The sequence below is a fragment of the Camelus ferus genome, chromosome 22, assembly GCF_009834535.1.
Source record: "Camelus ferus isolate YT-003-E chromosome 22, BCGSAC_Cfer_1.0, whole genome shotgun sequence".
NCBI classification, from domain to species: Eukaryota; Metazoa; Chordata; class Mammalia; order Artiodactyla; family Camelidae; genus Camelus; species Camelus ferus.
In genome coordinates this window covers 24,266,586-24,290,973 of record NC_045717.1, presented here as the reverse complement: position 1 = coordinate 24,290,973, position 24,388 = coordinate 24,266,586, and the positions used below count along the sequence as shown (strand labels likewise).

At 58.7% G+C, this 24,388-nt stretch overlaps 1 protein-coding gene across 7 annotated transcripts in view; it reads right to left on the bottom strand.

Annotated features, from left to right (window-relative positions):
- DPP9 (dipeptidyl peptidase 9) overlaps positions 1-24,388 on the bottom strand; it is a 37,658-nt gene that overhangs the window by 3,967 nt on the left and 9,303 nt on the right. For 5 of the 7 annotated variants that reach the window (XM_032465860.1, XM_032465863.1, XM_032465859.1 and 2 more), the window contains 16 exons: positions 20,950-21,062; positions 19,781-19,954; positions 19,535-19,703; positions 18,673-18,786; positions 15,485-15,613; positions 14,368-14,429; positions 12,676-12,776; positions 11,913-12,090; positions 11,534-11,696; positions 9,498-9,577; positions 6,770-6,922; positions 6,200-6,335; positions 4,118-4,263; positions 2,996-3,142; positions 2,106-2,258; positions 1,357-1,499 (listed from right to left, as the gene is read on the bottom strand). In XM_032465860.1, coding sequence (XP_032321751.1) covers positions 1,357-1,499; positions 2,106-2,258; positions 2,996-3,142; positions 4,118-4,263; positions 6,200-6,335; positions 6,770-6,922; positions 9,498-9,577; positions 11,534-11,696; positions 11,913-12,090; positions 12,676-12,776; positions 14,368-14,429; positions 15,485-15,613; positions 18,673-18,786; positions 19,535-19,703; positions 19,781-19,954; positions 20,950-21,062 — 2,161 coding nt within the window. Of the gene's footprint in view, positions 1-1,356; positions 1,500-1,848; positions 1,984-2,105; positions 2,259-2,995; positions 3,143-4,117; positions 4,264-6,199; positions 6,336-6,769; positions 6,923-9,497; positions 9,578-11,533; positions 11,697-11,912; positions 12,091-12,675; positions 12,777-14,367; positions 14,430-15,484; positions 15,614-18,672; positions 18,787-19,534; positions 19,704-19,780; positions 19,955-20,949; positions 21,063-24,388 lie in introns of those variants that run through there. The other 2 variants (XM_032465861.1, XM_032465862.1) reach the window with 2 other exon arrangements.

Genomic DNA, 24,388 nt, shown 5'->3' with positions numbered 1-24,388 from the left:
TCCTCTTCTCTGGCCCCCAGGCGGTGGCTCTGGTGGCATCAAAGCCCACGCTCAACCAGGGCTCTGGGCCCAGAGTCCCGCCCCCACGAGGTCAGCTAGGGTGAAAGTAGCAGCCAGCAAGCTAAGGTGGCAGGGCTGAGGGACAGGGCGCGCCAGGGGCCTCGGAGACGCCTGGCCTCCTTCCCAGGGAGGAGGGGAGGGGTGTGCGCCCGCGGCTGTGCCCGAATGCCCTGAGCCACAGGGCAGCTTGTGGAGCAGTGCCGCCCACGCACTCTATAGAAGGTGGAAAGTTCTAGAATTGCCTTGCCCAACAAGGTTGCTGCCATCACCACCATGTGGCTACTAAGTGCTTGACATGTGTCAGAAGTGGTCCAGGAACTTATTTTTTTAAATTTTGATTTATAAAAATAACTTATTGAGGTGACATTCCCATAACCTAAAATTAACTCATCTTGAAGGGGACAATTTAGGTGCATTTGGTGCATTCACCACGTTGTGCAACCATCACCCCTGTCCAGGTTCAGAACATTTCCATCACTCAGAGGCAAACCCCCGTGCCCTCAAGCAGTCACTCCCAACCCCTGGCCCACCAGCCCCGTCCGTCTGGATGACTTTATTGTTCCAGTGAACTGGAATGAATGTAAATGTCAACGGAAGCAGCCACGGGTGGGTGTCGGCTCCCACAGTGGACAGCACAGGCCGGGAGCAGTGGGTTCCAAGCTGGGCTGCATGGTGGCATCCCCGGGAGCCCAGGCCACGCTCCAGACCAGAGAGCAGCCTCATGGGGAGAGGGACCCAGGCAAGGTCAGCCTGTGACAAGAGCCCTGGCACTAAAGGTGGGACTCTGGGCGGATGTTCACCAGACAGAGCCATACCAGAAAAGTGGCCATGCCATTTTCTTTTGATCGGGAATCAGAAGCCAATGCCAAAACTATGACATGGGACATCAGAGCTAGTCCAGCACGCCTAGAATTTACGACCACAGTGGACCTGTGTTCCAAATCACCGTGTCCAAACCCACAAGACAGCGGTCATTCAGGTTCAAGACCGACTCAAGGGGCCCATGGGTGGGGTGAGGGAAGCCCACGTGTGCAAAGTGATGCAACTCTACGTCTTTCCTTCCATCTTTCTGGGGGCAGGGCTGGGGGCTTCCTTCCCTCCTCCCTCCAAGAGAACTGGGCACCTGCTTTCTGTGAGGGGTGGTGAAGAGGGAGGGCTGCAGGAGGGGATGCCAGGCGCAGGCAGAGAGGGGGTGCAGAAGCCACGCCCGCCGGGGGCCACAGGGGCGCAGCAGGGCCCAGCTTTTCGGCAGGCTGGCCCTGGCCACCTGGAAGGAGGGGCGGGTGTGGGCCTTACTCGTTGGGCAGCTTCTCCACGTGCAGGGCCACGGAGCCCGCCTCGTAGCCGAGCTGGTTGTTCTCTGGGACATCCATGTAGCGTTCCGTGTACCCCGTGTCGTAGGCCATCCAGACTGTGACCGGGGCGCCTGCGATGGCCACCTGAGGGCCACAGTGGATGAAGTGGGAGAGAGAGGAGAGAGAGGGAGAAACACACACGGGCGTCAGGTCCTGGGAGCCTGCGCGTGGTTGGCTGTCCCGGGGCCCCCTGGACGTGAGGAGCGGGCATGCACACGGGGCTGGCAGGGGAGGGGCCCTCACATGTGTCTCCCCCGTGGACCGTGCATCGCCTCAGGAGGGCGGGTGAGCCGAACAAGCGCGCTCAGACTGGGCCCGGCCCCTCCCTGGGCCCACTGCCTTCCTGCCGCCGCCTCCTCATCGCCGCCCCGCGGTGCCCTGACAGTGCCGCCGGCCTGGGGGCCCCCCCGACGCTCTTCACACCATGCCCCACCTCTGCCCATCCGAGGCCGGGGTCCCGGGCTCAGCCTCCCACAGAGAGCTGCTGGCGGGGTTTTGTGCAGCCGGATGCCATCCTGGGGTCAGCAGTGGCGGGCAATGAGGAGGGGGGCTCGGCCCCATGGGGCTGCTGCAGGGAGAAACAGCCACGTGGCAAGGCCCCTGCCAAGATGCCTCCCCCAGGGGGGCGGGCTCCAAGGGGCACGGGCAGGCGCTGGCCAACAGGGGGGAGGAGGCAGGGTGGGGACCCACCTTGAACACCTGGGGCTTGTGGATCAGCCCCATGAGCGAGAGGAAGCCTCCGTAGGACCAGCCGTGGATGGCGACCCGGCTCAGGTCAATGAAGCCATACTTCTCAGCCACGAACTGTAAGCCCTCCACCTGGTCCTCGATCTCCACCTGGCCCTGGGAGACAAGGCCAGGCACCTCTCAGTGGCCTCCTCGCAGGCACGCGCCCTGCTGTCCCACCTTTTCCCTTGCAGGGAGCCTTCTCCCTCTTGGATCAGCAGCAGCTCTCTGGAAGCTACTTCTCTCTCCAGTCCCTACTCAAACCTGCATTCTGGGAAGGTGGGCAGACCGGCCTGGCACCCACCCTGCCCTGCCACCTCCTGGCTGACTCTGAGAAAGTCACATCCCCTCTCTGGGCCTCAATTTCCTCATCCCCAAAATGAGGATGTTAACATGAACAGGATCAGTTCTACAGTGGGTGTGAGGATGAAAGGAGATTGTGAGTGTCCTGTACTCAGAGGCCTGGCAGATGCTAAGGCTGAATGAATAGCTGGCGTCACCCCCCTCATCACCACCATCACCACCATCACCACCACCATCACTACTGTCACCACTTCCACAGTCACCAGGGCCTGTCTGGCCCAGCCCTTGGGACTTCCTGTGGACTGGGCCGGTACTGATGTGTCTGGCTGCATCTGGGTCTTAGGCACCAGGTGGGATGAGCATATACCCATCTCCCCGCAGGGCACAGCTCAGAGCTGAGCAGCAAAGTGGGGATGTCCCCGCTAGTTGCAAACTGCCCCACTTATGACTGACATCCTGGCCAGGGCCGTCCTTGAGGAAGGTGCTTTGGGCCGCCCCCAAACCCCAGGTCTCCCTTCACCATCCGGGAAAGGGCTGGGAAGAGCCATTACCATTTGGTTTTTCAGGGCCCCTTCAAACCGAAGCCCTCGCTGACATGAGCCTCTGCCATCGATCACGACCACGGCGTAGCCAAGAGACGCCAGAGTGTTGAGCCGCAAATACTTGATTCCTTTGAAGGAGTTATTCACCAGCTGCACCTGAGGGCGGAGGGCGAGGAGAGATGAGTGGCGAGGGGTCCAGTGTCAGACGCAGGGCTGGACGGGCTGGATGGGCTAGATGCCAGCAGGTCAGGGGTTGGGGGTCTTCTAGCCTAAATAAGGGGCCTGTACTTTATCGTGGAGGCTGTGGACGGAAGGCCTGGAAGGATTCTGGATGTGGGGGGAGTGGAAGGTCAGACGGGGGCCCACCGCACACCAGACCTTGTGCTTGGGACGTGCTACAGAGAGGAAGGCCCAGTTAGGTTCCCTTCTCAGCCGGCACCTCTGCCCCAGGCCCTCCCTGAAATTGCTCCCTTAGTTTTTCAGCCACATTCTGCCTCTTTTATGCCCTTCAGTTCTCTCTAAAAACAGACAAGAAAACTGACAATGGAGGGCGCCAGGCTGTCACTGTTGGGCAGTTGTGCCCTGAGTGACTTGATTTATACTAACTCCTGACTTGGGCACTGTTAATGTTCAGGCACTGTTATCATCTTCTGGGGATGGGGGAGGGACATCCCGGTCACTGTAGGGCGTTGACAACATCCCTGGCTTCTACCCACTCCATGCCAGGAGTGTCCCCCACCCCAGCTGTGACAACTAGGAATGTCCCCAGACATCACCAAGTGTCACCTAGGGACAGACTACCCCCAGCTGAGAACCACTGTCTTAGATGGACCTGCGTGCCAATCTGCCTGCCTCGCCCCGTCCCTTTCTCAGAGAACTGGCCTCAGGGCCTTTGGCCACTTCTGTCAGCAGCTTGATGAGAGGGGTCACTGCCCTGGGCAGGTGGCCCCGCCACATACCTGGGGTTTAGAGGGGCTCCCCAGAGGGACAAGGGAGTATTGGCAGGTGAAGAGGGAGGATACTGCTGGGTAGGAGGGTAGGGTGTGCGGAGACCCAGAGACAGGAGAGCGAGGGGCCCCCGGAGCCCTGGCTGGGGGTGGGGGAGGGTGTGGGGAGCAGGGCCGCGCCCACCTGCGGGCCTCCGTACACAAAGAGGACAGTGGGGTGCTTCTTCCCCGGCTGCACGGCATGTGGCTTGTAGATCATGCCGTAGAGCCGCACGTCCGCCCGTGTGTGGAAGTGGAAGATTTCCGGGGGCACGTAATCCGGGGGGCAGCCTGTGGAGACAGAGGTGCTGTGGCTGCAAGGGCCAGAGAGGGCCGAGGCTGGCCCGGGAATCCCAGTTCCAGGCGGGGCCCACATCTGGCCGACACCCACGCTCCCCTAGCCTCAGAGGGCGGACATGAAGCGCCCCGTCCTGTGCTTCCCAAGGATTAAAATCAGAACCTGAGGGCCGGAAACAAGCCTGCACCCTGCGAGCCTGCTCGGGCCAGGCTGTGGTCTGGCCAGGACCATCTCCAGGGCTCCCTGGCGCCTGCTGACCTCCAACGGAGGTGACAACAACTCTGGGATTTGAGGAAGGACCAGTTTTACTGGGGCCTTCTCTCTGATTTTTATGGTTGTCTTTATTTTTGCAAAGCAACACTGGTTTTCCAATCACAATGGTGAGGAGAACTCTCTATTTAAGATAAGCTTATTTAGGTAAACAGGGTGTCGATTTAAAAGGAAAACAAGTAAATAGTGATGTAGGTCAGGGGTCTGTAAAAGGTCAGATAGTAAATATTTTCGGGTTTATGTGCAGAAGAGACATTCTGTGTCTCCGGGTTGTAAACACAGTTGTCCCTCGGTATCCTCGGGGGACTGGTTCCAGGGCGCCCCTCAGCTACCCAAATCCGTGATGCTCCAGCCCCTCATGTTAAATGGTGTAGCATCTGCGTATGACCTACACACATCCTTCCTCATGCTTTAAGGCATCTCTAGGCCCCTTACGATATCTGATAAATGGAAATGCTAAGTAAGGAGCTGTAAACGCAGCATGAGTGCTAGCTAGGCAGCTGCGGTGAACAACAATCCAAGCTCTGCTTTTTGGAACTTTGGAACTTATTTTCCATCTGTGGGCAGCTGAATCCATGGATGGAAGCCCGTGGGGGACTGAGTGTGCTCCCCTTCGCTGCTGCAGCCCCGGAACAGCCAGATAATGATGCCTAAACGCCTGGTCGTGGCCCTCATGGCCTGTGTGGCCCGGGGGCCAGTCTGCCAGCTTCTCACAGAGGTGGTCCACAAGCCTGGCAAGACTGGCGTTTCGGAGAAGTGGTGCACCTGCCTCACGCCCAGGGCTGGGCCCCCAGGCCCCCGCCGTCCCCTTTGCTGTGCTGGGTGCCTTGGCAAGATCCCGCCTCCCCTCGGTTTTCTCATCTGTGAAGCCAGGGCCAGAGTTCCTGCCCCGTCGCCCGTGGTGACGCGGGGAGAGGTGCAGGCTGAGCTGTTACATGGAGGAGGCTGCTCATCCACTTAGGTTCCAGAGGGCAACCATCTAACAAAATGCTTCCCAGCCCATGAAACTCCCCGCAAACTCCAGGGATTCCTGTTTCCTACAATGTTCTGGAAATGCACAAGAGGCAGGGCTGGGGTCAGGGAAGGGCATCCTTTTTAGTGACTCCCATGAGCTGGGCACTCTGTGGGGCATCTGGTTTACAGCCTGTGGACTGCCGTTGGACTGGTCCGTAGATAAGGAAACACTTAAGGGAGATGAACTGAATTGCCTTCGGTTCTGCAGCCGGAATCAGAGCCTGGGGACGCCCGAGCAGAGTCCTGGGCAAACTGACAAGCTGCCCCTCTCTTCCCAAGGCCCCTCTCGACTGACCCCAGGCTCCTTCCACAAACAAAGGCTTTGGAATGTCTGCTCTGCACAGGCACCCTTGGAGACAGCTGCCCCAAGGATGAGGATGGCCCGTGTTGGGACCCCGTCTGTCTGGCACAGTTGCCTCCTGTACTTTGTACGTGCTCAGTCCTTAACAGCGGCACAGAAACCAGAGACAGTCTCAAGGGGCGGGGCCCACAGGACAGCTGGGGCCGTGGTTACGCAGGACCAGCTCCCGGGGCTCCGGGCCACTTACTGCCTGGAGCTCGCCCCACGGCCCCGGCTCCCTGTGTAGCTACCGGGGCCGCACAGGCAAGGACTTGGTCGAGGGCCCAGGGTCCGGGGCTACTCACTGGCCGCCTCCATCATGCTGGCCCAGAACCGTGGCTGCTTGTGTAGAGGGTCGTCGTCAGGGCCGCTCAGCTTGTAGACGTGCACGCAGGGTGGCGTGCCCACGCTGCTGTAGTGGCTGACAAACATGTCGAAGTTCTGTGGGCGGGACAGGGCGCTGAGACCGCGGTGTGCCCCCCACAAGCCCCCCGGCTTTGGCTCCTTTGCCCCATCACCCGCCAACCTCCCACCACTTACCATCTTTACCCTGTGTGGTGTGGCCCCTCGCCTGCCCCTCAGAACTCAGCCCACGGTGGGTGGCTGCTGTGCCCCCCACCTCCATTTTGCAGATAAGCAAACTGAGGCAAGAGGAACCTGTCCCCTGGCCAGGATCCCCCGGGTGGTGACTGGTGGCCTCAGGGTCAGACCCAGACCTGCCTGATGCTAGAGCCTGCCCATCTTGTTGGTTCCTCAGTCAGCAAACTGCCACCAGATGCTTGCCCAGGATGGGGGAGGCCCTGTGTTCATGTTCTAGCATGCTGTCTGATGTTCTGGGAACGTTCCAAGGGAGAGCGCATCGCGGAAGTGCCCACCTGGCTCATGGAGCAGCTGTGGGAGAAGCCGGGCGTGGTGAGGCGCACGATCTCGCCGGCCGTCTCGTAGCTGACCACGTAGAGGTGGTGCTCCAGGGGCGTGTCCTTCGTGCCTTGGAAGTACACCAGCTTCGTCTCCTCATTGACCCAGATCTGTGGGGGCACAGGGGCTCCTGGTGACACGGTTTCCTGGGTCTCCCTCCCCAGCCCCAGGGAGGGCCCAGCATTCTGTGGACAGGGGGCCCATTCTCCCCATGCTGGCTTCAGCCTGCCAGCTGGAGAACTGTCTGGGAGACTTCTCGGGCCCCATATGGCTGAGTTAACCACGTGTCCCCTTGGAATCAGAACTCCAAGCCCGGACAGCTCCTTCTGGGAGTGCCCAGAGCTGCAGGTGGGGGCTGAGGGCGCAGTGCTGGGACAGAGGCTGAGGGAGGGGCTATCCTGGACCACTGGCCCTGGTCCCCAGTGGGGACAACCCACTCCTCTGACCCAGGTGTTGGGGGTTAAGAAGTGGCAACTCCCTGCCCCACCCATTTCCTGGGGGACAGCCCATCAGACCCTAGCATGAGGAGCAAGAAAGAACCTTGCTCTGGGGACAGTAACAGGCACTGCCTTTCTGGGGCTGCCCATGCAGTGTGGAGGCAAAACACCAAAAAGGCTCATCCCCTGAATCAGCAATTAGGCTCCCGGGAATTGCTCCTGGGGTCTTCACCCCAGAGGTAAATTCAAAATGGAGACATAAAGATGCTCAAAGTACTCCAAAGACTAAAGAGAGGTGACACCCTGAATGTCCAAAAGACAGACTTGTACCATAATTACGGCACAACTCTCTGTGGCCACATAAAACCGTGTTGTCTAGAAAATCCTACAGAATCCTCTCAGATAACAAGGTTCCTCCGGAGACGTGTGCAGATGGGAAGGGTGTGCAGCGATTTCCTGCCGCGGTCGCCTCTGAGGAGGGGAGGTGACGGGGGTCTGGGTGAGGACGGAAGGGGATCATTCAGAACAATTCAGTTTTTACAGCAAACACTGATCTGTTCATTGTCACTGTTCTTTTAAAATAAATGCAGGTTTTCTAGAAATAAAGAATGTCATTGGAAAACCCCCAAACCATAGGTAGTTATGGGCTGGTTTTGTCATAAGGACCCTGTGAGGAGATGCAGGGACGGGAAGGAGGTGCTCCAGGCCGGGGACCCACCGAGGCCTGGGATCGGCTGGTCGCTCACTCTGCCAGCACAGCCCAGGTAGAGCCCGAGGCTGAGGGCGGGGATGGCAGACAGCACTCTTTCCCTTCTGAATTCTTAAAATGCTACTCTTTTTAAAAAATTTCTGAGTCAAAAAGTAAGGCGTGCAAAGGGTAAAACTTTCGTGATAAAGATTTTAATACTGTCCTGTGTCTGCCAGATGCTATGCTGTGGGCTTCAAGTTAAAGGAGGGTCCTGACCTGGGGCGGGCCATCCTGGCCCCTGGAGGACATCTGGCAGCCTCTGGGCACATCAGTGGTTGTCACACCTGGGGTGGGGCAGGGAGGCTATCGCACACCCATGGTGCCCTACCTGGCCCCGAGACTCCACAGCGCCGAGGAGGAAGTGCTGTGGAGGTGAGCGGACCGGAGCTACCTAACGCTCCCGTTCCACAGGTGAGGAGGCTGAGTCTCAGTGCCCAGCTAGCGAGGGGCAGGGCCAAGCTCTGAGCACAAGGGGGCCTCCAGCAAGATTCCACCACACAGGGGACTGAGGAGGGGCGGGCGCGGTTACCTGCAGCCACCAGCCCCAGCGGGGCCACGTCTGGTCCCCTCGTTGGCTCGCCGCCATCTCCCGCCATGGGGGCAGCACTGTGACGCACACTCGAGTGTGCCCTGCGGTGGCCCCGTGAGGCCCACCCCTAGAACTGGGGCTTCTAGCTCAGAGAGACGTGGGGTGACTCTGTCATAGATGCCACCTCTGTGCCCCGGAAAGGCCGAGCCATGCTGCCTGGCCGCGCTGGCCCGGGATGCCCGGCCCCCTGCTCTCAGCAGCACCGGCAGCACGAGCCCCCGCTTCTGGGCTATAAGGGGGCTGACCTACATCTCCTCCTGGTCACCTGGATGGTTTAGTTCTTTATGTCTAAGTCTCTGGTCCAGGAGGCCTCTATGCTGGGGTGAAGTAGGGAGCCAGGATGTCTGATTAAAGAGTCTCTATAAAATCTGGAATTTTGTAGACCTGGACCCTGGAGAGAGACTCTGGTCAGAGGCAAAGCCTCGCCATGTTTCTGCGATGGAGCACCTGCACCGGGGAGTGGAAGGCACGCCTCTTGGCCCTACAGCCACATCTTTTGTTCCTGAACCTCCCAGGACAGGCATGGGGCTGGGCCCCGGTTGGAAGCTAAGGGTCAGTTCCATGGGGCACCACCAGTGTCCCACAAAGTGCTGTCCTGGGGACAGGCAGTTTCATGCAGCAGAAGGAAGCTAAGTGGACGCTGCAGGCAGCACTGAGAATGGGTGCCCCCTCCACCCCTCAATGAGATCCAACCTCCAGTGCTCAGACCCAGGGTCTCCAGCGGGTCGGAAGGACAGCCTCTGTGGCCCTCTGCGTGCTGCTCGTTGATGGCGACAGAGCAGGAGGGGGCTGCTGGGGGCGCCGAGAGGGGCCGAGAAGCCACAGGCATGTGGGGTCTGGAGAGGGCAGGAGCGCGTGTGCACTGGTCTGCGCACATGAGCGTGTACAAGCGTTCACGGAGGCTCTGGTACCTTGGAGCCGTGCCTCGCCAAAACCTCCCATTCACCACTGGTCAGTGCGATCTCCTCCTTGATGGGGCATTTAAATTCATCTGGAAGAAAGGAAAAGAGGTGAAGGGGGCCTGGGAAGCTGTGATGGGGGACTCAAAGCACCGTGACCAAATTCCACGAGATCAACTCACCACGGAGCCCAGGCTGCCTGTGCCAGGTGGTGGATGGGAGAGGGGACAGACTGGGTTCCAGGCACAGTACAGGGTGGGGACCTGCCACACTGTGGCCCAGGGAGCAAGGTTCCTGCTCCGTGGATGGCAGGCCTGGCATTTCCCCAGAAAAACCAGGGATCTGCATTTTTATCAGAAGCACCCAATCTTAGAACCCTGCACAGGCCAAACTGTTACCTTCCAGGCCCTGGAGCTGTGACCACTTAGGACATGCTGGGATATGGGAACCAGACCCTGGCTAAGGAAAGGCTCAGCTGAGTTACAGTGGAGGGGTAGATCTTGCTTTTGAATTTTTACCAGGTAAGTAATACAAAACGTTTACGTATTAAAAATGACTGAGACAGTTTACGAGCAGTGGCTAAAAATTTTTTTCTATCCTCTCTCTAAAGCAAACTACTGTCTGCGGTTGTCACGACTGGCGGGCTCCGGGCATCGAGCCGGTAGGGGCAGGGAGGCTGCTCCACACCCCTCAGTGCCCAGTGACCCGGCCCTGATGTCAACAGCGCCAGTGAGGAGACCCTGCTCCAAGCCCAGGAGCCCTGGCTTAGCCCTCAGACCACACCCTTTCCGCCCAGCCTGTCCTGAGGCCGAGATGCCATCGGTGTTTGAGGAAGCACATGCTCCCGCCACGGATCCACCCTGCTTCCCGGACCTGCACAGACCACTTCCCCCTATCGGGTGCTTCAACCTGAACACATCCAAAAGCCAACTCAAGGTTTCTCTCCTAAACCGTCTCAGAGTCTTTCCATCTCAGGCTGGATCTCCAAAACCTTCTAGACATCCACGCCTTCCCTCTGTCTCCGACCCAAGCTCAATCCACCAGCAAACTGCATTCAAAGTGCATCCAGAATCCCATCCACCTGGGTCAGCTCAGCCCTACTGCTGGACCCCAAGCCTCGTCACCTCTCCACACCCCTCAGGCTCTGCTCCATGAACAACCACAGGACTCATTTTAAACCAATTTAAGGTCAATGGTAAAAGCCCAAGTCCTTCCTGTGGCCCACAAGGCCTGGTACCACCTGGCCGTCCCCTCCCTGCCCTCAACTCCTCCCTTTCTCCCCCTCGCTCAGTCTGCTCCAGACACACGGACCTCCTCACTGTCCCTCCAACACACCGAGCCCACTCCTGCCCCAGGGCCTTTGCATGTGCTGTGTCCTCTGTCTAGAGCGCTCTGTGTGGCTGCCTCCACCCCCTCCCCCAGGTCTCTGCTTCGTGGCACATTATCCAGGGACATGGTCCTGGCCTCCTGTTCCAGAAGGAAGGCCCCCTGCTCCCCACCTCTTATCTATTTTCCCTGTGCCATGTTTGTCACGTCCAAAACAGCACCTTTCACGGTTTTTGGATGACTGCCTGCCTCCCCCGCTAGAGCAGAGATTTTCATTTTCCTCTTTCTACAGTGGCAGCCCCTGCACCTAGGGCCAGCCAGCTTTCCCTACAAAGAGCCAGACAATAGATACTCCCAGCTTTGGGAGACACAGCTCCTGTCACGACCACTCAACTCAGCTGTCGAGGCGTGAACACGGCCACAGACAATACGCAAATGCATGGGCATGACTGTGTGCCAATAAAAACTTATTTACAAAAATAGGCGATAGGCCTCGGTGTGCAAAGGGCCTGGCATGTAGTAGGTGCTCAAAAAATACCGCTGACTGAATAAACTAGAGCTGTGAAAGGCACTGGGCAAGGCTGGCCTCTTATTCATCAGCGCCCACTCCCACTGGGGCATGCGGGCTCGGGGCGAGGCCGGTGAACAAACGGTGCAGAGCCGCCAGCCGCTGAACCCCAGGCGGCTGGCTGGTGAGCAAGGTGTTAGCCAGGCTCGCTCACCTTCCCCAGGGCTGAAGGGCTGGGTCCAGTCATAGCCATGGGGCCTCAAGACAGCGGTGACCTTGTACAAGTGGCAGAAGCCTGTCTTGCACTCATTGGCGCGGATGAAGCAGAGTTCGTCCTCTCCCTCTGCTTGGGGGAAGGGATAGAAGATGTCGTGAACCTGTCCAGGCAGAGAGAGAGGACTGTCAAAAGGCGAGGGGAGGAGGAGGGGGACTCAGAAACTCGGGCCGCGTCCGTTCAAGGAAGGGGAGGCTCCAACAGCCTGGTGTGGAGGGCGGACCCCACGGACCCTACCCCCAAGCTGGCTTCTCTATCTCGCCAGCCCCTGCCCCACTGGGGACCTGGGGGTGCGGACGTGGGACACCCCAGCCCTTACGTTGATCCACACGTCAGTGGCCTCCTCGTAGACAACATGCGGCTGGACGTCCCGGGGCACCGCTCTGGCGAAGGCGGCCCGCTGCTCCTCGCTCTCAGTGGTGGGGACGAACAGGGCCGGGGGCAGGAGGACGAGCTGGAGCCGCTGCTGGGGCCGGTCCAGGAACATGGCCCAGGCGCTGGGAGGGCAACGCGAGAGAGGGCCGGGGCCTCAGTGGCCAGCGGAGGTGAGCCAGGCACTGACTCAGCGTTGGGGCAGAGCAACTAACACCCCGCCTAAGGAGCACTGCAGGGACGCAGAATCCGGCCAGAGCCCGAGGGCTGCCGAAGGCCCCGAGCCTCAGCTCGGGTGGCCTCTGCTCTCGGGAATGCGGCCAGTGGGGCCAGATGGCCACTCCGTGGGACAAAGTTTCTTTCACAACTCAACCTTGCCCCTGTCGTGCGAGCGGCCACAGATGATGTGAAAATAAACTGCGTGTGGCCATGTGCCAGAGGTTTATTTATGGATGCTGAAATGTGGATTTCCTATCAGTTTCACATGTAACAAAATCTTCTTCACCTTTGGATACCTCCCCCAACACATCACTTAAAAACATAAGGCCATTCTTGGCTCGTGGGCAGTACAGCAATTGGCAGCAGCCTATTTGGCCCCTGGGCCAGATTTGGGGCCCTGGTTTAGGGCCGTTTGCCCCTGATCTGGGCAGAAGGGCTAGCAAGTGACTGCAAAGGGACACCCGCCTTCTCTCTGTGATGGAGACACTCACTATTTGCCGTCCCGGGTCCAGCCGGCCCGGGCGATGTACTCCACCTTCGGGAAGAGCGTCCGGAAGGGCTGCACCAGCTCCTTCTCTTGCGTGGACACGATCTAAAGGGAGGGCAGACTCCGGTCACACTCCGGCCTGGCTATGTGTGCCCAGGAGGACGGGCCACCATGTTGCCCCAAAATCGATAGGTTGGAGTCCTGAATCCCGGTACCTCAGAATGGGGCCTTACATGGAACCTGGGTGGTGGCAGACGTAATTAGTTACAGGGAGGTTGTACCAGTGTCAGGGGCCCCAGTCCAACAGGCTGGTGTCCTTATGGAAAGGGGGAAAGGTGGACACAGGCTGCATATGGGCAGAGAACATCTTTAAAGACACAAGGAGAAGGCGGCCGTCTACAAGTCAAGGAGAGGCCTGGAACAGGGTCCTCCCTTAAGGCCTCAGGAGGAACCAGCCCTGTTGACACCTTGATTTCTGACTTTCAGCCTCCAGAACTGGGAGACAGTAAACTTTGGTGGCTTAAGCCTCCCAGGGTACTTTGTTAAGACAGCCTGTTGGCTGGAACCAAGGGTTCTGGTCTGGGCTGTCACTGAAGAGCCAGGTGGCCCTGGGTGAGACACAGCCTCAAAGCTGCAGCTTCCTGGAGGTAAGTGGGCCAGCAGGGCATCTCCTCTGGAGGGTGGACAGGAGGAAGGCAGGCAGGGCCTCAGTGTGTCCCCGCAGCCCCAGGCTTGCCACCACCCCATGTTCCCCAGCTGCCCGTTCAGTGGGCAAAACCCATGCCCACCTCAGGACCCTGCTCATTTGACAGGGCCAGGAAGAACCATTTACAACAGCTGGCGGGGGCTCAGCAAAGCCACTTAATGGCAGATCCCTGTCAAATCTGCCAGAATGTTGACTGGTTGAGAGTGGAGAAGGGTTCGGTTAGGGCCTGATCAGGCCACAACCAAAAACCAACCCCTGAAATCATGAAGGTAAGTGTACTTTATCTCATGCTTTTTTTCTGAAATGTTACACAAGAAGCTGGTTTGGCAAAAATACTCAGGGGCTTCCCCGGCTCTTCGACGTGCTCCAAGCTCTGCCGTGAGGGGCATTTTCCTGTGACATCCCCATGTGGGGCTGGGCATCCCCACTGCCCTCCTCTGCACAGCTTCCTTTGCCCTCTTGGCTGTGGGTCTGGAGGAATGACAGCCTGTGTGATGAGGACCCTTGTCCTTGGTGCTGACTAGGTGAGAGAGAAGAATCTAGAACACTGATGGGCCCAGGGCAGTGATCCGTGAGGAGCTGCCCAACGCGGGGGCGGGGGAGCGGCCTGGCCTGAGGCCAGGGTCCCCCAGGCCACTGACCCCAGAGTTCTCTGTTCTGGAAGGCCTGCAAGCCACCAACCTCCTGGGGAGCCCAACCCCTGTGGGACTTTTGGGGCAGCTTACTCATGGGCAGCCCCTTCCTGTGCCTCGGGGCCATGTGGAGGCAGGTGAGGCCGGGCTCAGGGTGATCGGCAGCGGGCCTGGCCTGGAAGCTGGGGCTCCGCCAGGCAGTGCCCCTTTGAGCTCAGTTGGCCAAGAGAAGCACCTGCCCCAGCATGAGGGCGGGTGGCCTGCTGACACTGCCCAGCCATCCACCTGTCCCCCATCACAGACGCCGGCCCTCCTCTCCTCGTCCAGAAGCTTCTCCTGGGCGCCCAGGCACTCTTACCTTGCCCTGACTGTCGGTCTGGAACTCGGCCAGTTTCAAGGCGATCTTGGGATTCTTGCTGCCTGCAGAGACGAAAGCAAGGCGGCCCTGGCAGGTGTCGCCAAGAGGGCTGAGAGCAGGGCGGGGGTGGGGGTGGCGCTGGGTGTCCACAGGTCTCTCTGTAAGTCTGTCACCTTCTCTGGCCCTGGCACAAAGTCCCTTAGGCAGGACTTTCTGACTTTGGCCCCGGACCTTGTTCCCGACAGTGATGTGGCCATATCTTTGCTGTTTAAGAACACAGGTCAGATCCGTGTGTGGGGGGAGACAGACACGAGGAAGATGCCTCCCTGCCTCCGGAGAGCTTGAAAGCTGGCTGCAAAAACAGCGCACGCCCATAATAAAACCACCAGGGACAGAGAAAGGTGGCCCATGTCCCAGCGACACAGCCGGTCCTCAGCTGTCAAGAGGCAGGTGGTCTACGGGCTGGAGCAACCAAGACACACTTTCCAGAGGTGGGACTCGGTCCAGGCTCGTTATTTCTAAGACAAATCTCAGCTGTGGCCCCCGTGGCTGTCACACCCCAACAGGGAACGTCTCTGAGCCTCCGCTCCTTCATCTCTTGAACAGGGAAAAGGAGACACCTGGTGTCCCCGTCCACACCCGGGGCTGAAGCAGCGCTTGGTGGGCTCGGCCTAGCGTGGCCCGTGGTCGGCAAAAGCAAATCTCTCACGTGCTTCCTTGAGGTCTCGATGATGCTACATCTGGCCAACACTCAGGGTTTTTAAATGATTTGAGTGACATTTGAGAATTGGGAGACTCTTGGGTCAGTCTGGATTTCCGGCTTCTCTTGAGAAATGGGGCAAACTTGAGTCTGTATTCTCACAAGGCAGTGAGTGTCTGACACGCCCCAGGAGAGCCATCCCACCCACCACTGGCTCCTACTGTCTCCTGGGCCATGAGGCAGGATGTCGGTCACCACTGATCATGGCACTGGCCCTGCTCTTGTTCCCGAGCCCAGTCTGCTTCTCTGGGTCCGTCCCTGCTTGGGTCCTGTGCGCCCATCCTGGTTGGTGCCCGACCATGTTCTAAGAGGCTCTAGACCATTGCCCAGACACCCACACCTGTCCTGGGCCCTCACCTGTCCTGGGGTACCGGTAGGAGTCCGTCTTCCTTTCTTCTAGCGCAGGAGAGGGCACATGAATGATCTCAACTTCGGACTCATCGACTTCCTCATATAGGATCCGCAGAGTCTTGCAGCCTTCGGAACCTGGGTGGGGGCAGGGGAGGCTGCTGAGGGCACCAGGCATCCCTGCTGTCACCCCAGCCCCGCTGCACACGCAGGGACCCTGCTCTGTCATGGCGGGGCCCAGACAAGAGCGAGCCCTGGGGCTGAAACCCCGGCTCTGGTGTGTCCTAGACCTTAAGTCAGCTCCATCTCCTCTTGGGGCCCTAGCTTCCTTCCCTGCACAGTGGGAGCAGGAACTGATCTCTTCCCAGCATAGAACGGCAAGGCAGGCGGCCTCGTGGGGGGCTTCGGGCTAAGTGCACCCCCACCGAGTTCTGACGTTCAAGCCCTAAGCCCCGGGCCTTGCAGTGGGACTGCCTTCGGAGATGGGGTCTTAAAGAGGTGATCTGGTTAAAAGGGGGCCCTGAGGGTGGGCCCTGATCCAGTGTGACAGGTGTTCCTGTTGGAAGAGACTGGGACCCAGACACGCACAGAGAAGAGACCCCGTGGAGACGTGGGGAGAAGCTGAGGAGAGAGGCCTCAGGACAACCAGCCCTGCCCACACCTCCCACTCGGACACCCAGCCTCCAGACTGTGAGGCAGTAAATGCCTGTCGTTTGAGTTGACTCGTTTGTGGGACTTGGTTACGGCTGCCTGAGCGGACCAGCAGCTGGGGCGTGGCTCAAGAAGGATAGCAGTGACGGTTGTCCTGAGAAGTAAGCGAATCTCCAGGAGCTGATGCTCAGCAAGGAGCATGGGGACTGGCAATGCCAACGGCAACGGACGCGGCCCAAGGCAGGTTCCTCAACCTGCCTTTCCCTCCTCGGCTGCCGAAAGGGTCCCCAGCTGCTTCCTGGACCCCACCTGGCTCACTGCAGATAGACAAATGACAGCCCCTGACCACAGCCAAGCCCACCCCGCCTGCAGGTTGCTGTCTCCACACCTGCCCAAGGGGTACTGGAGGCCTGCAGGGCTGAGGGTGGGCAGAGGCCTATGGTTAGGGAGCGCAGTGCTGTCAGCACCCAGGGCTTCTGTGCCCGTCCACTGGCCCCGGATCATTCTGGGGCCCTGAGCTCCTCAGCCAGGAAAGACCCTGTCGGGCTGCCATGGTCCCTGTAGCCCCACAGCGCACAGCATGAGGGGGGCTGCAGCAAAAGGGGTGAGCACCTACCTGGCGGCAGATTTGGGGGCTCTGAGGGGCTCTGAGCTACTGCAGAAGAGCAGAGTGAGAAAGTGACGTCATCCAGGCCAGTGGTTCTCAACCAGGGGTTCTGTACCCCGGGGGATGGTGGCAATGTTTGGAGACATCTGTGATTGTCACACTGAGTCACCACAACCCCCCACGGAGAATGATGTGGCCTCAGTGTCCACAGGGCCAAGGAGAAGAGACCTTGTTTTCCACACCAGGAAGTCGAAGGGTGGGATGGTCACCTGCTTCCGGTAGGCAGAGTCACCAGCTGAGGGATCTGATCCAGGACCCTGACTCCTGACTGGAGCCCCTTTCCCCAGAGACACGGACCAGGGGGCCCACACGGCACTGCAGTGGTCAAAGACCCTGGCCCAGATGGAGCAGCATGCAGCATCCTCCCCAGGATCCTGCCGCTCCCACCAGGTGCCAGCAGCCCTTAGACACCTCTGATGCCACGACTCATCCTCCTCCTGGGCGCTGGCTGGAATGTACGGCTGGCTTCTCTCCATCGCACGGCTGTAATGCCTAGCTTCTACTTACGGTAGGACCGTGAAGTTTTCTTCTCAAATCAGTTTTAGGAAAAGGCTCGCTGATGTAAAGTCAGAAGTGAACAGCAGATGACGGGGCACTCAGCTGCGATGGTGGACGCTCAGCGGCCTGTGCCCAGGATCCTGGCTTTCATAGCCACATGCCCCACTGACACACACAGAGGCGCTGAGGCAGGCAGAGCTCCAGCAGAGGGGGCCTGGCCCATGGCCGCGTCCCAGGGAGGGAGCTCATGCGAACAAGGGGGCCTCAGTTCACGTGGGCTCGCGTGACGGAGGATCTCACGCTACCCACACACCCCGGGAACCCTCCCCAAACCCCGTGCTCGGGAAACAGACTTTGCTTGACTGAGTAGGGGAGGGGAGACGACACCCCTGCTGTATGCACAGGGCAGAAAACAGATACAGAGGGGCCTGCTAATCTGGTTTCTTTCATAACTTGTGGACAAAGCCCAACAAGATGTAAGATGCAGGAAGCCTCAACTCACTTCTCTGACAGCTGGGAGTGTTCTCCACGGCAAGATTTTCGACACTTGGCACTGAGGACACTGGGGGATGGATTGTCCTCTATGGGGGTCCATCCGTGGAGCAGCCTCCCCGGCCCCACCCCCTCAACGCCAGGAGCACCCCAGTCATGACAAGCACAGATGTCCCCAGACGTCGCCCAGTGTCCCCTGGGGGCAGAAGCACCTCTGGTCGAGAACCATTAACGCACCTGCAGGTGGTCACCAGGGCAAATGCATGAGGATCTCAGCACAGTACAAAGCAAGAACGTAACCCCAAACTGGAAACAACCGAAGCATCCACCGGTGTGGACCAGTTAAATAAACTGTGGAACATCCCCACCCGCAGGACGTCCACAGTTAAAGGATTCTCCATGTGCTGCCTGCAGGGCACCAAATGTCTGTGTTGCCCCAGAATCCAAATGTTAGATTCTACCCGCAATGTGATGGGTTAGAGGTGGGGCCTCTGGGAGGTGATTAGGTCATGAGGGCGGAGCCCTGGTGAAGTGGATTAGTGCCCTTATAAAGGGGCCTCAGCGAGCTCCTCGCCCTTCACCAGGTGAGGACAGGGTGATAAGACAGCATCTCTGAACCTAGAAGAGGCCCTCCCCAGGCACCGAATCTGCCTTGGTCTTGGACTTCCAGCCTCCACACGGAGAGAAATAAATGTCTGCTGTTTACAAGCCACCCTGGCTGTGGCACTGTCACAGCAGCCTGAGAGGACTGAGACACAGGTGTTGACAGGAAGGTTGCTGAGGTTTATTTTAAGTGAAATGAGCAAAGAGCAGACAAGCACATAGACTGTGACTCTGGTAATAAAAGAAGTGTGTGCAGACACGTTTTTAAAAACGGAAAGGCACCTACCCTCCCAGGAGGCTGTGGGACACCACCAGTAGCCAGTGAAGCGGTCAAATTCTTCCTGGATGACGAAGGTGGCTACGCCTGCAGATCTGGGGTCGTCGAGGACACTGGACAAGCCTGGAGTGGGAGAGAGCCGGCTGAGAGATGAAGAGTCTGGCCTCGAGCAGGGCTTCTTCCCTTGCACGGCTGACATCAGCCCAGACTGTTCTTTGTGGGGGGCCGGCCTGGGCCGGCCCTGTAGGGTGTGCAGCAACACCCCTGGCCTCCACCCGTTGATGCCAGGAGTGCCCTCATCCAGCTGTGACAACTAAAAATGTCTCTGGGCATGACCATTGTCCAAGTTGCCCCGAGGCTCAGGTTTAGAGAGAGGGCGCTGGAGCCCAGGGGGAGGCTGGGAGGCTGGGACTGGGGTCTCAGGTCATGACTGGTGCATTTCTGCAGACACCTGTAGAAGGGTGATGACACTTCTGGAGAGCAGGGGCCTGCAGGAGAACCTAGGTCAGGTGAGTTCTGAGCTCAACTCGAGGAGCTGGACAGGAGAGCGGAGGCAGGAAGGGTGGAGGTGAGCAGAGGCACAGAACGACATTTGGCGGGGAGGCCAGACCGCTGCAGCCAGGCCGATCCACACAGAGGAAGACCACACTCCAGGCAGCTGGACTCTCCGTGAGGCCAGAGGAGGGATAAGGGAGGGTGGCCCGTGAGATCAGGGTTCTGGAAGGTGCCTGGTGGGCTGGCAGGAAGTGCGGTGGCGGACCGGGGCCTTTCTAGAAGCTGGAAGGGTGGCTGTGATGGCCATGCACAAGCAGCACTGGCCGGGCCCGGCCGACACCACCCCCAGGTGCAGGCCCGTCCAGCCCGGCCTCACCTCTGTGGCAGAAAGTGAGCCGCCGCTCCTCGCCCGTCTCGATGTTGGCCACCCACAGGTCACTGCTGTTGATGAAGGAGAAGAAGGCAGGGTCGGCGGGGCAGATCTTGGGGTCCATCCGGGGCCCGGAACACTGGGTCTTGATTTCCAGGGGCTTCATGGGGGACACCTGGGGATAGAGAGGCCTGGCTCAGGGGGGCAGGATGCCACTGCCCACCCTGCCCCCCGCCAGCGAGCGCGGCTCACCATGAAGCCGTTCTTGCCCCCGTCCCGACAGTGGAAGAGGCTGTTGCTGGCCTGGAAGAGGAAGAGGCCGCTCTCACTGTGGAAGTCGTAGGAGGTGATGCCGAAGACGCCCAAGCGCTTCCGCTCCCGCAGGAGCTCCTCTTCCCGGGAGTAGACCCCGTGGTGGGGCGTGGCCTGCAGATATGGGGACACCAGCGTCAGCAGCCAGAGGCCCTGGGACTCTTGGCATAGACCCTCCAGCCTGGGCATTGTTGGGAGGAACCCATCTGACTTTGGTCCACGAGAATGTTCTGATGAGCAGAGCTGTGCCCAGAGAACAGGTGGCAGAGCCCCCACCACAGTGGCCAGAGAGGGCCCTCACCTGGTGGCTGCAAGGGTGACCAGTGGCCTGGGGTTGTTGGGCTCACCCGGAGCTCCTCCCCTGTCCCCACTGCCATCCTACAGACCCCCTCCCTCCAGTTCTGATCACAATCCCTTCCTGTGAGAGATTTTCAGCCGAACCCACCCAACAGCACGCACTCCTACTCTCTGCGTGGGTAGGAGCGGGGCAAATGCAGGACCACATGACCACCCATACGCTTGATCTTGGGTCGGGCGGGCAGGTAAGCCACAGTGGACACCATGCAGCTGCCCGGGGGTAATTCTGAAGATATATGGAAATGCAGAGGAACATTAAAGGAAGAAACTTGGCTTGGCGACTCTCCGGAGCAGGGGACAGGGACAGGGGACAGGCAAAAGTGAGAGCAGCAGCATGGGCCCTCCCCCAGAGCCCCTCCCCCCGCGTACTGTCGCGTTATATTTATGAACATAGTCAGTGCAAAAGACACTCTCACCCCTCACCAGCCAGCTCCTCCCTGGGAGCGAGGAGACTGGATAACATTCATTATCAGCTAAATTTCTATTAAAGGTTCTTAGTTCAAGTTACTTCCATGCCTTCGATGAGGCATTTAAAGGGAAGAGGTGCTTTTGATGCAAGCTGTCATCACCAGCCCAGCATTGGGGTTTGGGTATGAACTGAGGGAGCGGGGAGGGTGGGCCTCCATGCAGGGCTGGGTACTCATCTCAGCAGCACGGGTGTTAATGGGGCATCAGGCTGGGGCCCCTCGGGGTCAGGGCCCACAAAGGCCGCCTGTCCCGCCTGCGGGCAGGGCCCGACACGTGCAGCTCACCTGGAAGTGATCCAGCATCTGCTTCCAGGACAGGAGCAGCAGGGCCTCCTTCCGGACCTTCCTGGGGATCTCGGAGTAGAGCAGGGAGTTCTCTCGGCTGCCATAGGGCATCCCTGGGGGGAAGAGATGAAAGCCGGAATGGACGAGGGTCTTGGGTGGGGCTCCCCGCGTGGGCCCAGCTGATTCCTCCTGCTTCTGCAGCGCCGGGCAGCACACGCCTCCCCACAGAAGCCATGGCCCCGGGTGTGCACACGGCAGCAGGTGCAGCAGGGGCTTCCACCTTGGAGATGGTAGTGCTGATCACCTCATTGCCCGAGCTCCTGAAGAAACAGCGCACAAGGGGACAAAAAATGGGAAGTAGGTGACCCCCACCTCACCATAGGCTGGGCTCCGGTCGAATGTCCTGTTCGATTAAGGGCTTTTGCAAAGGCTAGGAATTAATCTAGGATCAGAGCAAGGGCAAAGCCATGGCCAGGGATCGGGAAATGTGTATCCAATCCAGCGCCTCCCCCCTCGGCACTGCTGACCCCAGGCCGGTCCTCCTCTGTGGGGCTGTCCTGGGCACTGGGGGGTGCAGAGCAGCCTCCCTGCCCCACCCACCGGATGCCAGGAGCCCCCCCTAAGTCATGCCAACCACAGACATTCCAGACATCGTCCAGTGTCTGCTGGCGGGGGAGGGGGCAGGATCACCTTGACTGAGAACCACTGACCTAGTCTAACCTTATGTGTGAACTATAATAGCTGCCTATTGAGGCTCGCATGCAGACTATGAGAGGTAGGAAGTATAAAGCACTCAGCACAAATGGTGGCAAATAAAATAAGGGCATGTCCTCCAACTGGCAGTGTCTTCGCCTCAGTGGGTCTCGGTATGACTGCTGTTAACAAAGTTCACGGTGGGGGTAGAATGGCTCTCTAGGGAAGCCTGGGGGTCCCCACTCTCTGGTCAACGAGGCGGGGGCCCACGCAGGGCTCCCCAGCAACAGGCAGGATGCTCTGCAGTGGTCCAGGAGTGTGCTGTGAGTGGCTAGGTCCCTCTGACTCCTTTCAATCTGAAGTTTTCCAGAAGGAAGATCCGGCTTGGCGCTGGTCTCTTTTCAGAGGCTGACCTCCCCATACATACACTCACTTTTTGTATATATATTTTTTGTCCATCTATTTTATTTTTATTTTTTAATTTAAAAAAACTTGGGGGGGGGGAGACTTAATTAGGTTTGTTTTATTTTAATGGAGGTACTGGGGATTGAACCCAGGACTTCATGCTTGTTACACACAGGCTCTATGGCTGACCTCTCCCCTGCCTGCTGCTGTGGGAGAACAGGTGGGCCCCAAGCTCAGCGCCTCTGGAGCCAGAAAGAGCTTATATTTATACCTGTTCCACTGCAGTTACCACTACGGGCAGCTTCTCAATATGTCAAGCAACCTGGGTTTTCCACTTATGACAAAGTTTGCATGTCAAGTATAGTTAGTAAAAGAAAGCGTTTAAAGAAAAATATTAGGTTAATGAGGTGCAATTCAGGAAAATGCAAAGCTAACTTAGACTTGCAAGTGAGAATCATCCACAATTCGCTTTCTAAGGAGCCTTTAAGCTGCCACAGCCGGGCTCACTCACAGCTGGAGGCTCAGACGTGCCGCCGCCTTCCCTCCCAAGTTCACAAGACAAGTGGGGACGAGAATCATGTGGCGTGTGGTTCCATTTGCGTGAAATGTCCGGAACAGGCGAGTCCAGAGACAGGAAGAGCATGAGTGGCTGCCAGGGGCAGGGAGAGGGGGTTGGGGAGTGACTGCTGAGGAGCACGGGGTTTCTTTCTGGGCTGATGGAAGAGCTCTAGGATTAAGACTGCAGTGATGGTTGCACAATACTGTGAGTATACCCCAAACCACTGAGCTGTCCACCTTTAAAAAAGGGAATTTTATGGGATGTGAATTACACCTCAATTGAAAAAACAAAACAAAACAAAACCAGAATCCAGGGCCGGTGTGGAAGGCCGGGAGGGAGCAGGTGGCCGTTCTTAATTGAGTGCCACGTGCTCTGGACAGCTTCCGTCCTCAGGCTCTCTGGGAGAGCCAGAGCCTTCCAAACAGGAAGTTAATGGTACAGCCTTGCCAAGGACACTGGAGCCACCTCCCCTCCCCACCAGTTAATAAGCAGTGACATGAAATGGCCCAACCCGGCACATTCCCTGAGGGACCTGTCCCCACACCTGTGACAGTGGTGGTTGGTGCACGAAGCGAGGGTCTGAGATGGCTGACCACAGCCGCTGATTTCCGCCGTCACAGTCCCTCCTGTGCCTTCTCTTACCAGCTTCACCCCATCCCTGGGGACAGCACCCCACCCCAAAGCCCACCCATGTGGCAGGTAGCCCCAGACTGTGCAAAGACCACGTGGCCTTGGTGACGGGCTGGCAGGGCACGTGACCCTGGACCTGGACACAGGACATGAGGACACAAGAGGCCTTGCTCTCCCCTCAAGGGACTCCCAGTGCTGTCTGCGCCTGCGCCCTCCATCACTGGACACAGGATACCCACCTGCAGCGGGGAGGAGCTGACTGGCTCATAGCAGCCAAGCCCCGGAACCTGAGCCCGTCTTACGGGGGCAGAAGCAGGCACGTTCCCTTCTCTGCTCCATCCCACCTGCACTGGGCTCCCAAAGAGCCTCCCTGGAGGACGTGACTGGTAAGGCTGGGCCCCTCTCAAGCAGCATGTTTAGAGTGGCTGGCTCGGCATTGCTCTGGGCTCTCTTTCCATTTAACCCATCAATGTCTCTGGCTGCCTGCCTTCCCCTGCGCTGGGCTGGTGCACACTATTATAAATATGCGGAGGCTCCGGGGAGTTCAGCCCAAGGAACATGGATGTGAGGTGAGGTCAAGGGTACCCCAAGGGTGCTCAGTGACACAGACCAGATCAGCTCAGCCAGCCCTAGTCTGGAGCTGCCCCCTACACGGGTGGGCCCTCAGCCTCCTCTGGAGTGCAGAGTCCACCCACCCCAGGCCCAGACATGCGCACAGGCTGCAGCTGACTGGATGCGGGGCTGTCCCTCTCCCAGAAGTTCAAAGGAAGCTGGTCTGCTTCTGCTGGTGGCCAGAACCTGAGACGTGCAACCCTAGGAGCGTGGCAGTGGAGGGCAGGTAGGCAATGAGGGTGGATCCGTGGAGAGAAATATCCGAGGGCAGATGCCTGGGCTCTATACGGCTCAGGCTTGTCAGAGCCCCGTCATAGGCCTTGAGGGGTCCCTGATATACCCGTGTCCTTACTATGAAGGGCCCCTGGAGGCAAAGTAGCTTGGAGCATTTCCATCCCTTTCGGCAGCTCTGTGGTTTGGCTTCACAAGGGCTCCCGAAGATGCCCGTGTCCTAATCCCTGGACCCTGTTACCTTCCTGGCAAAAGGGCGTCTGTATATGGCATTAAACTGAAGACCCTGAGCTGGGGAGGTTAGTCTGG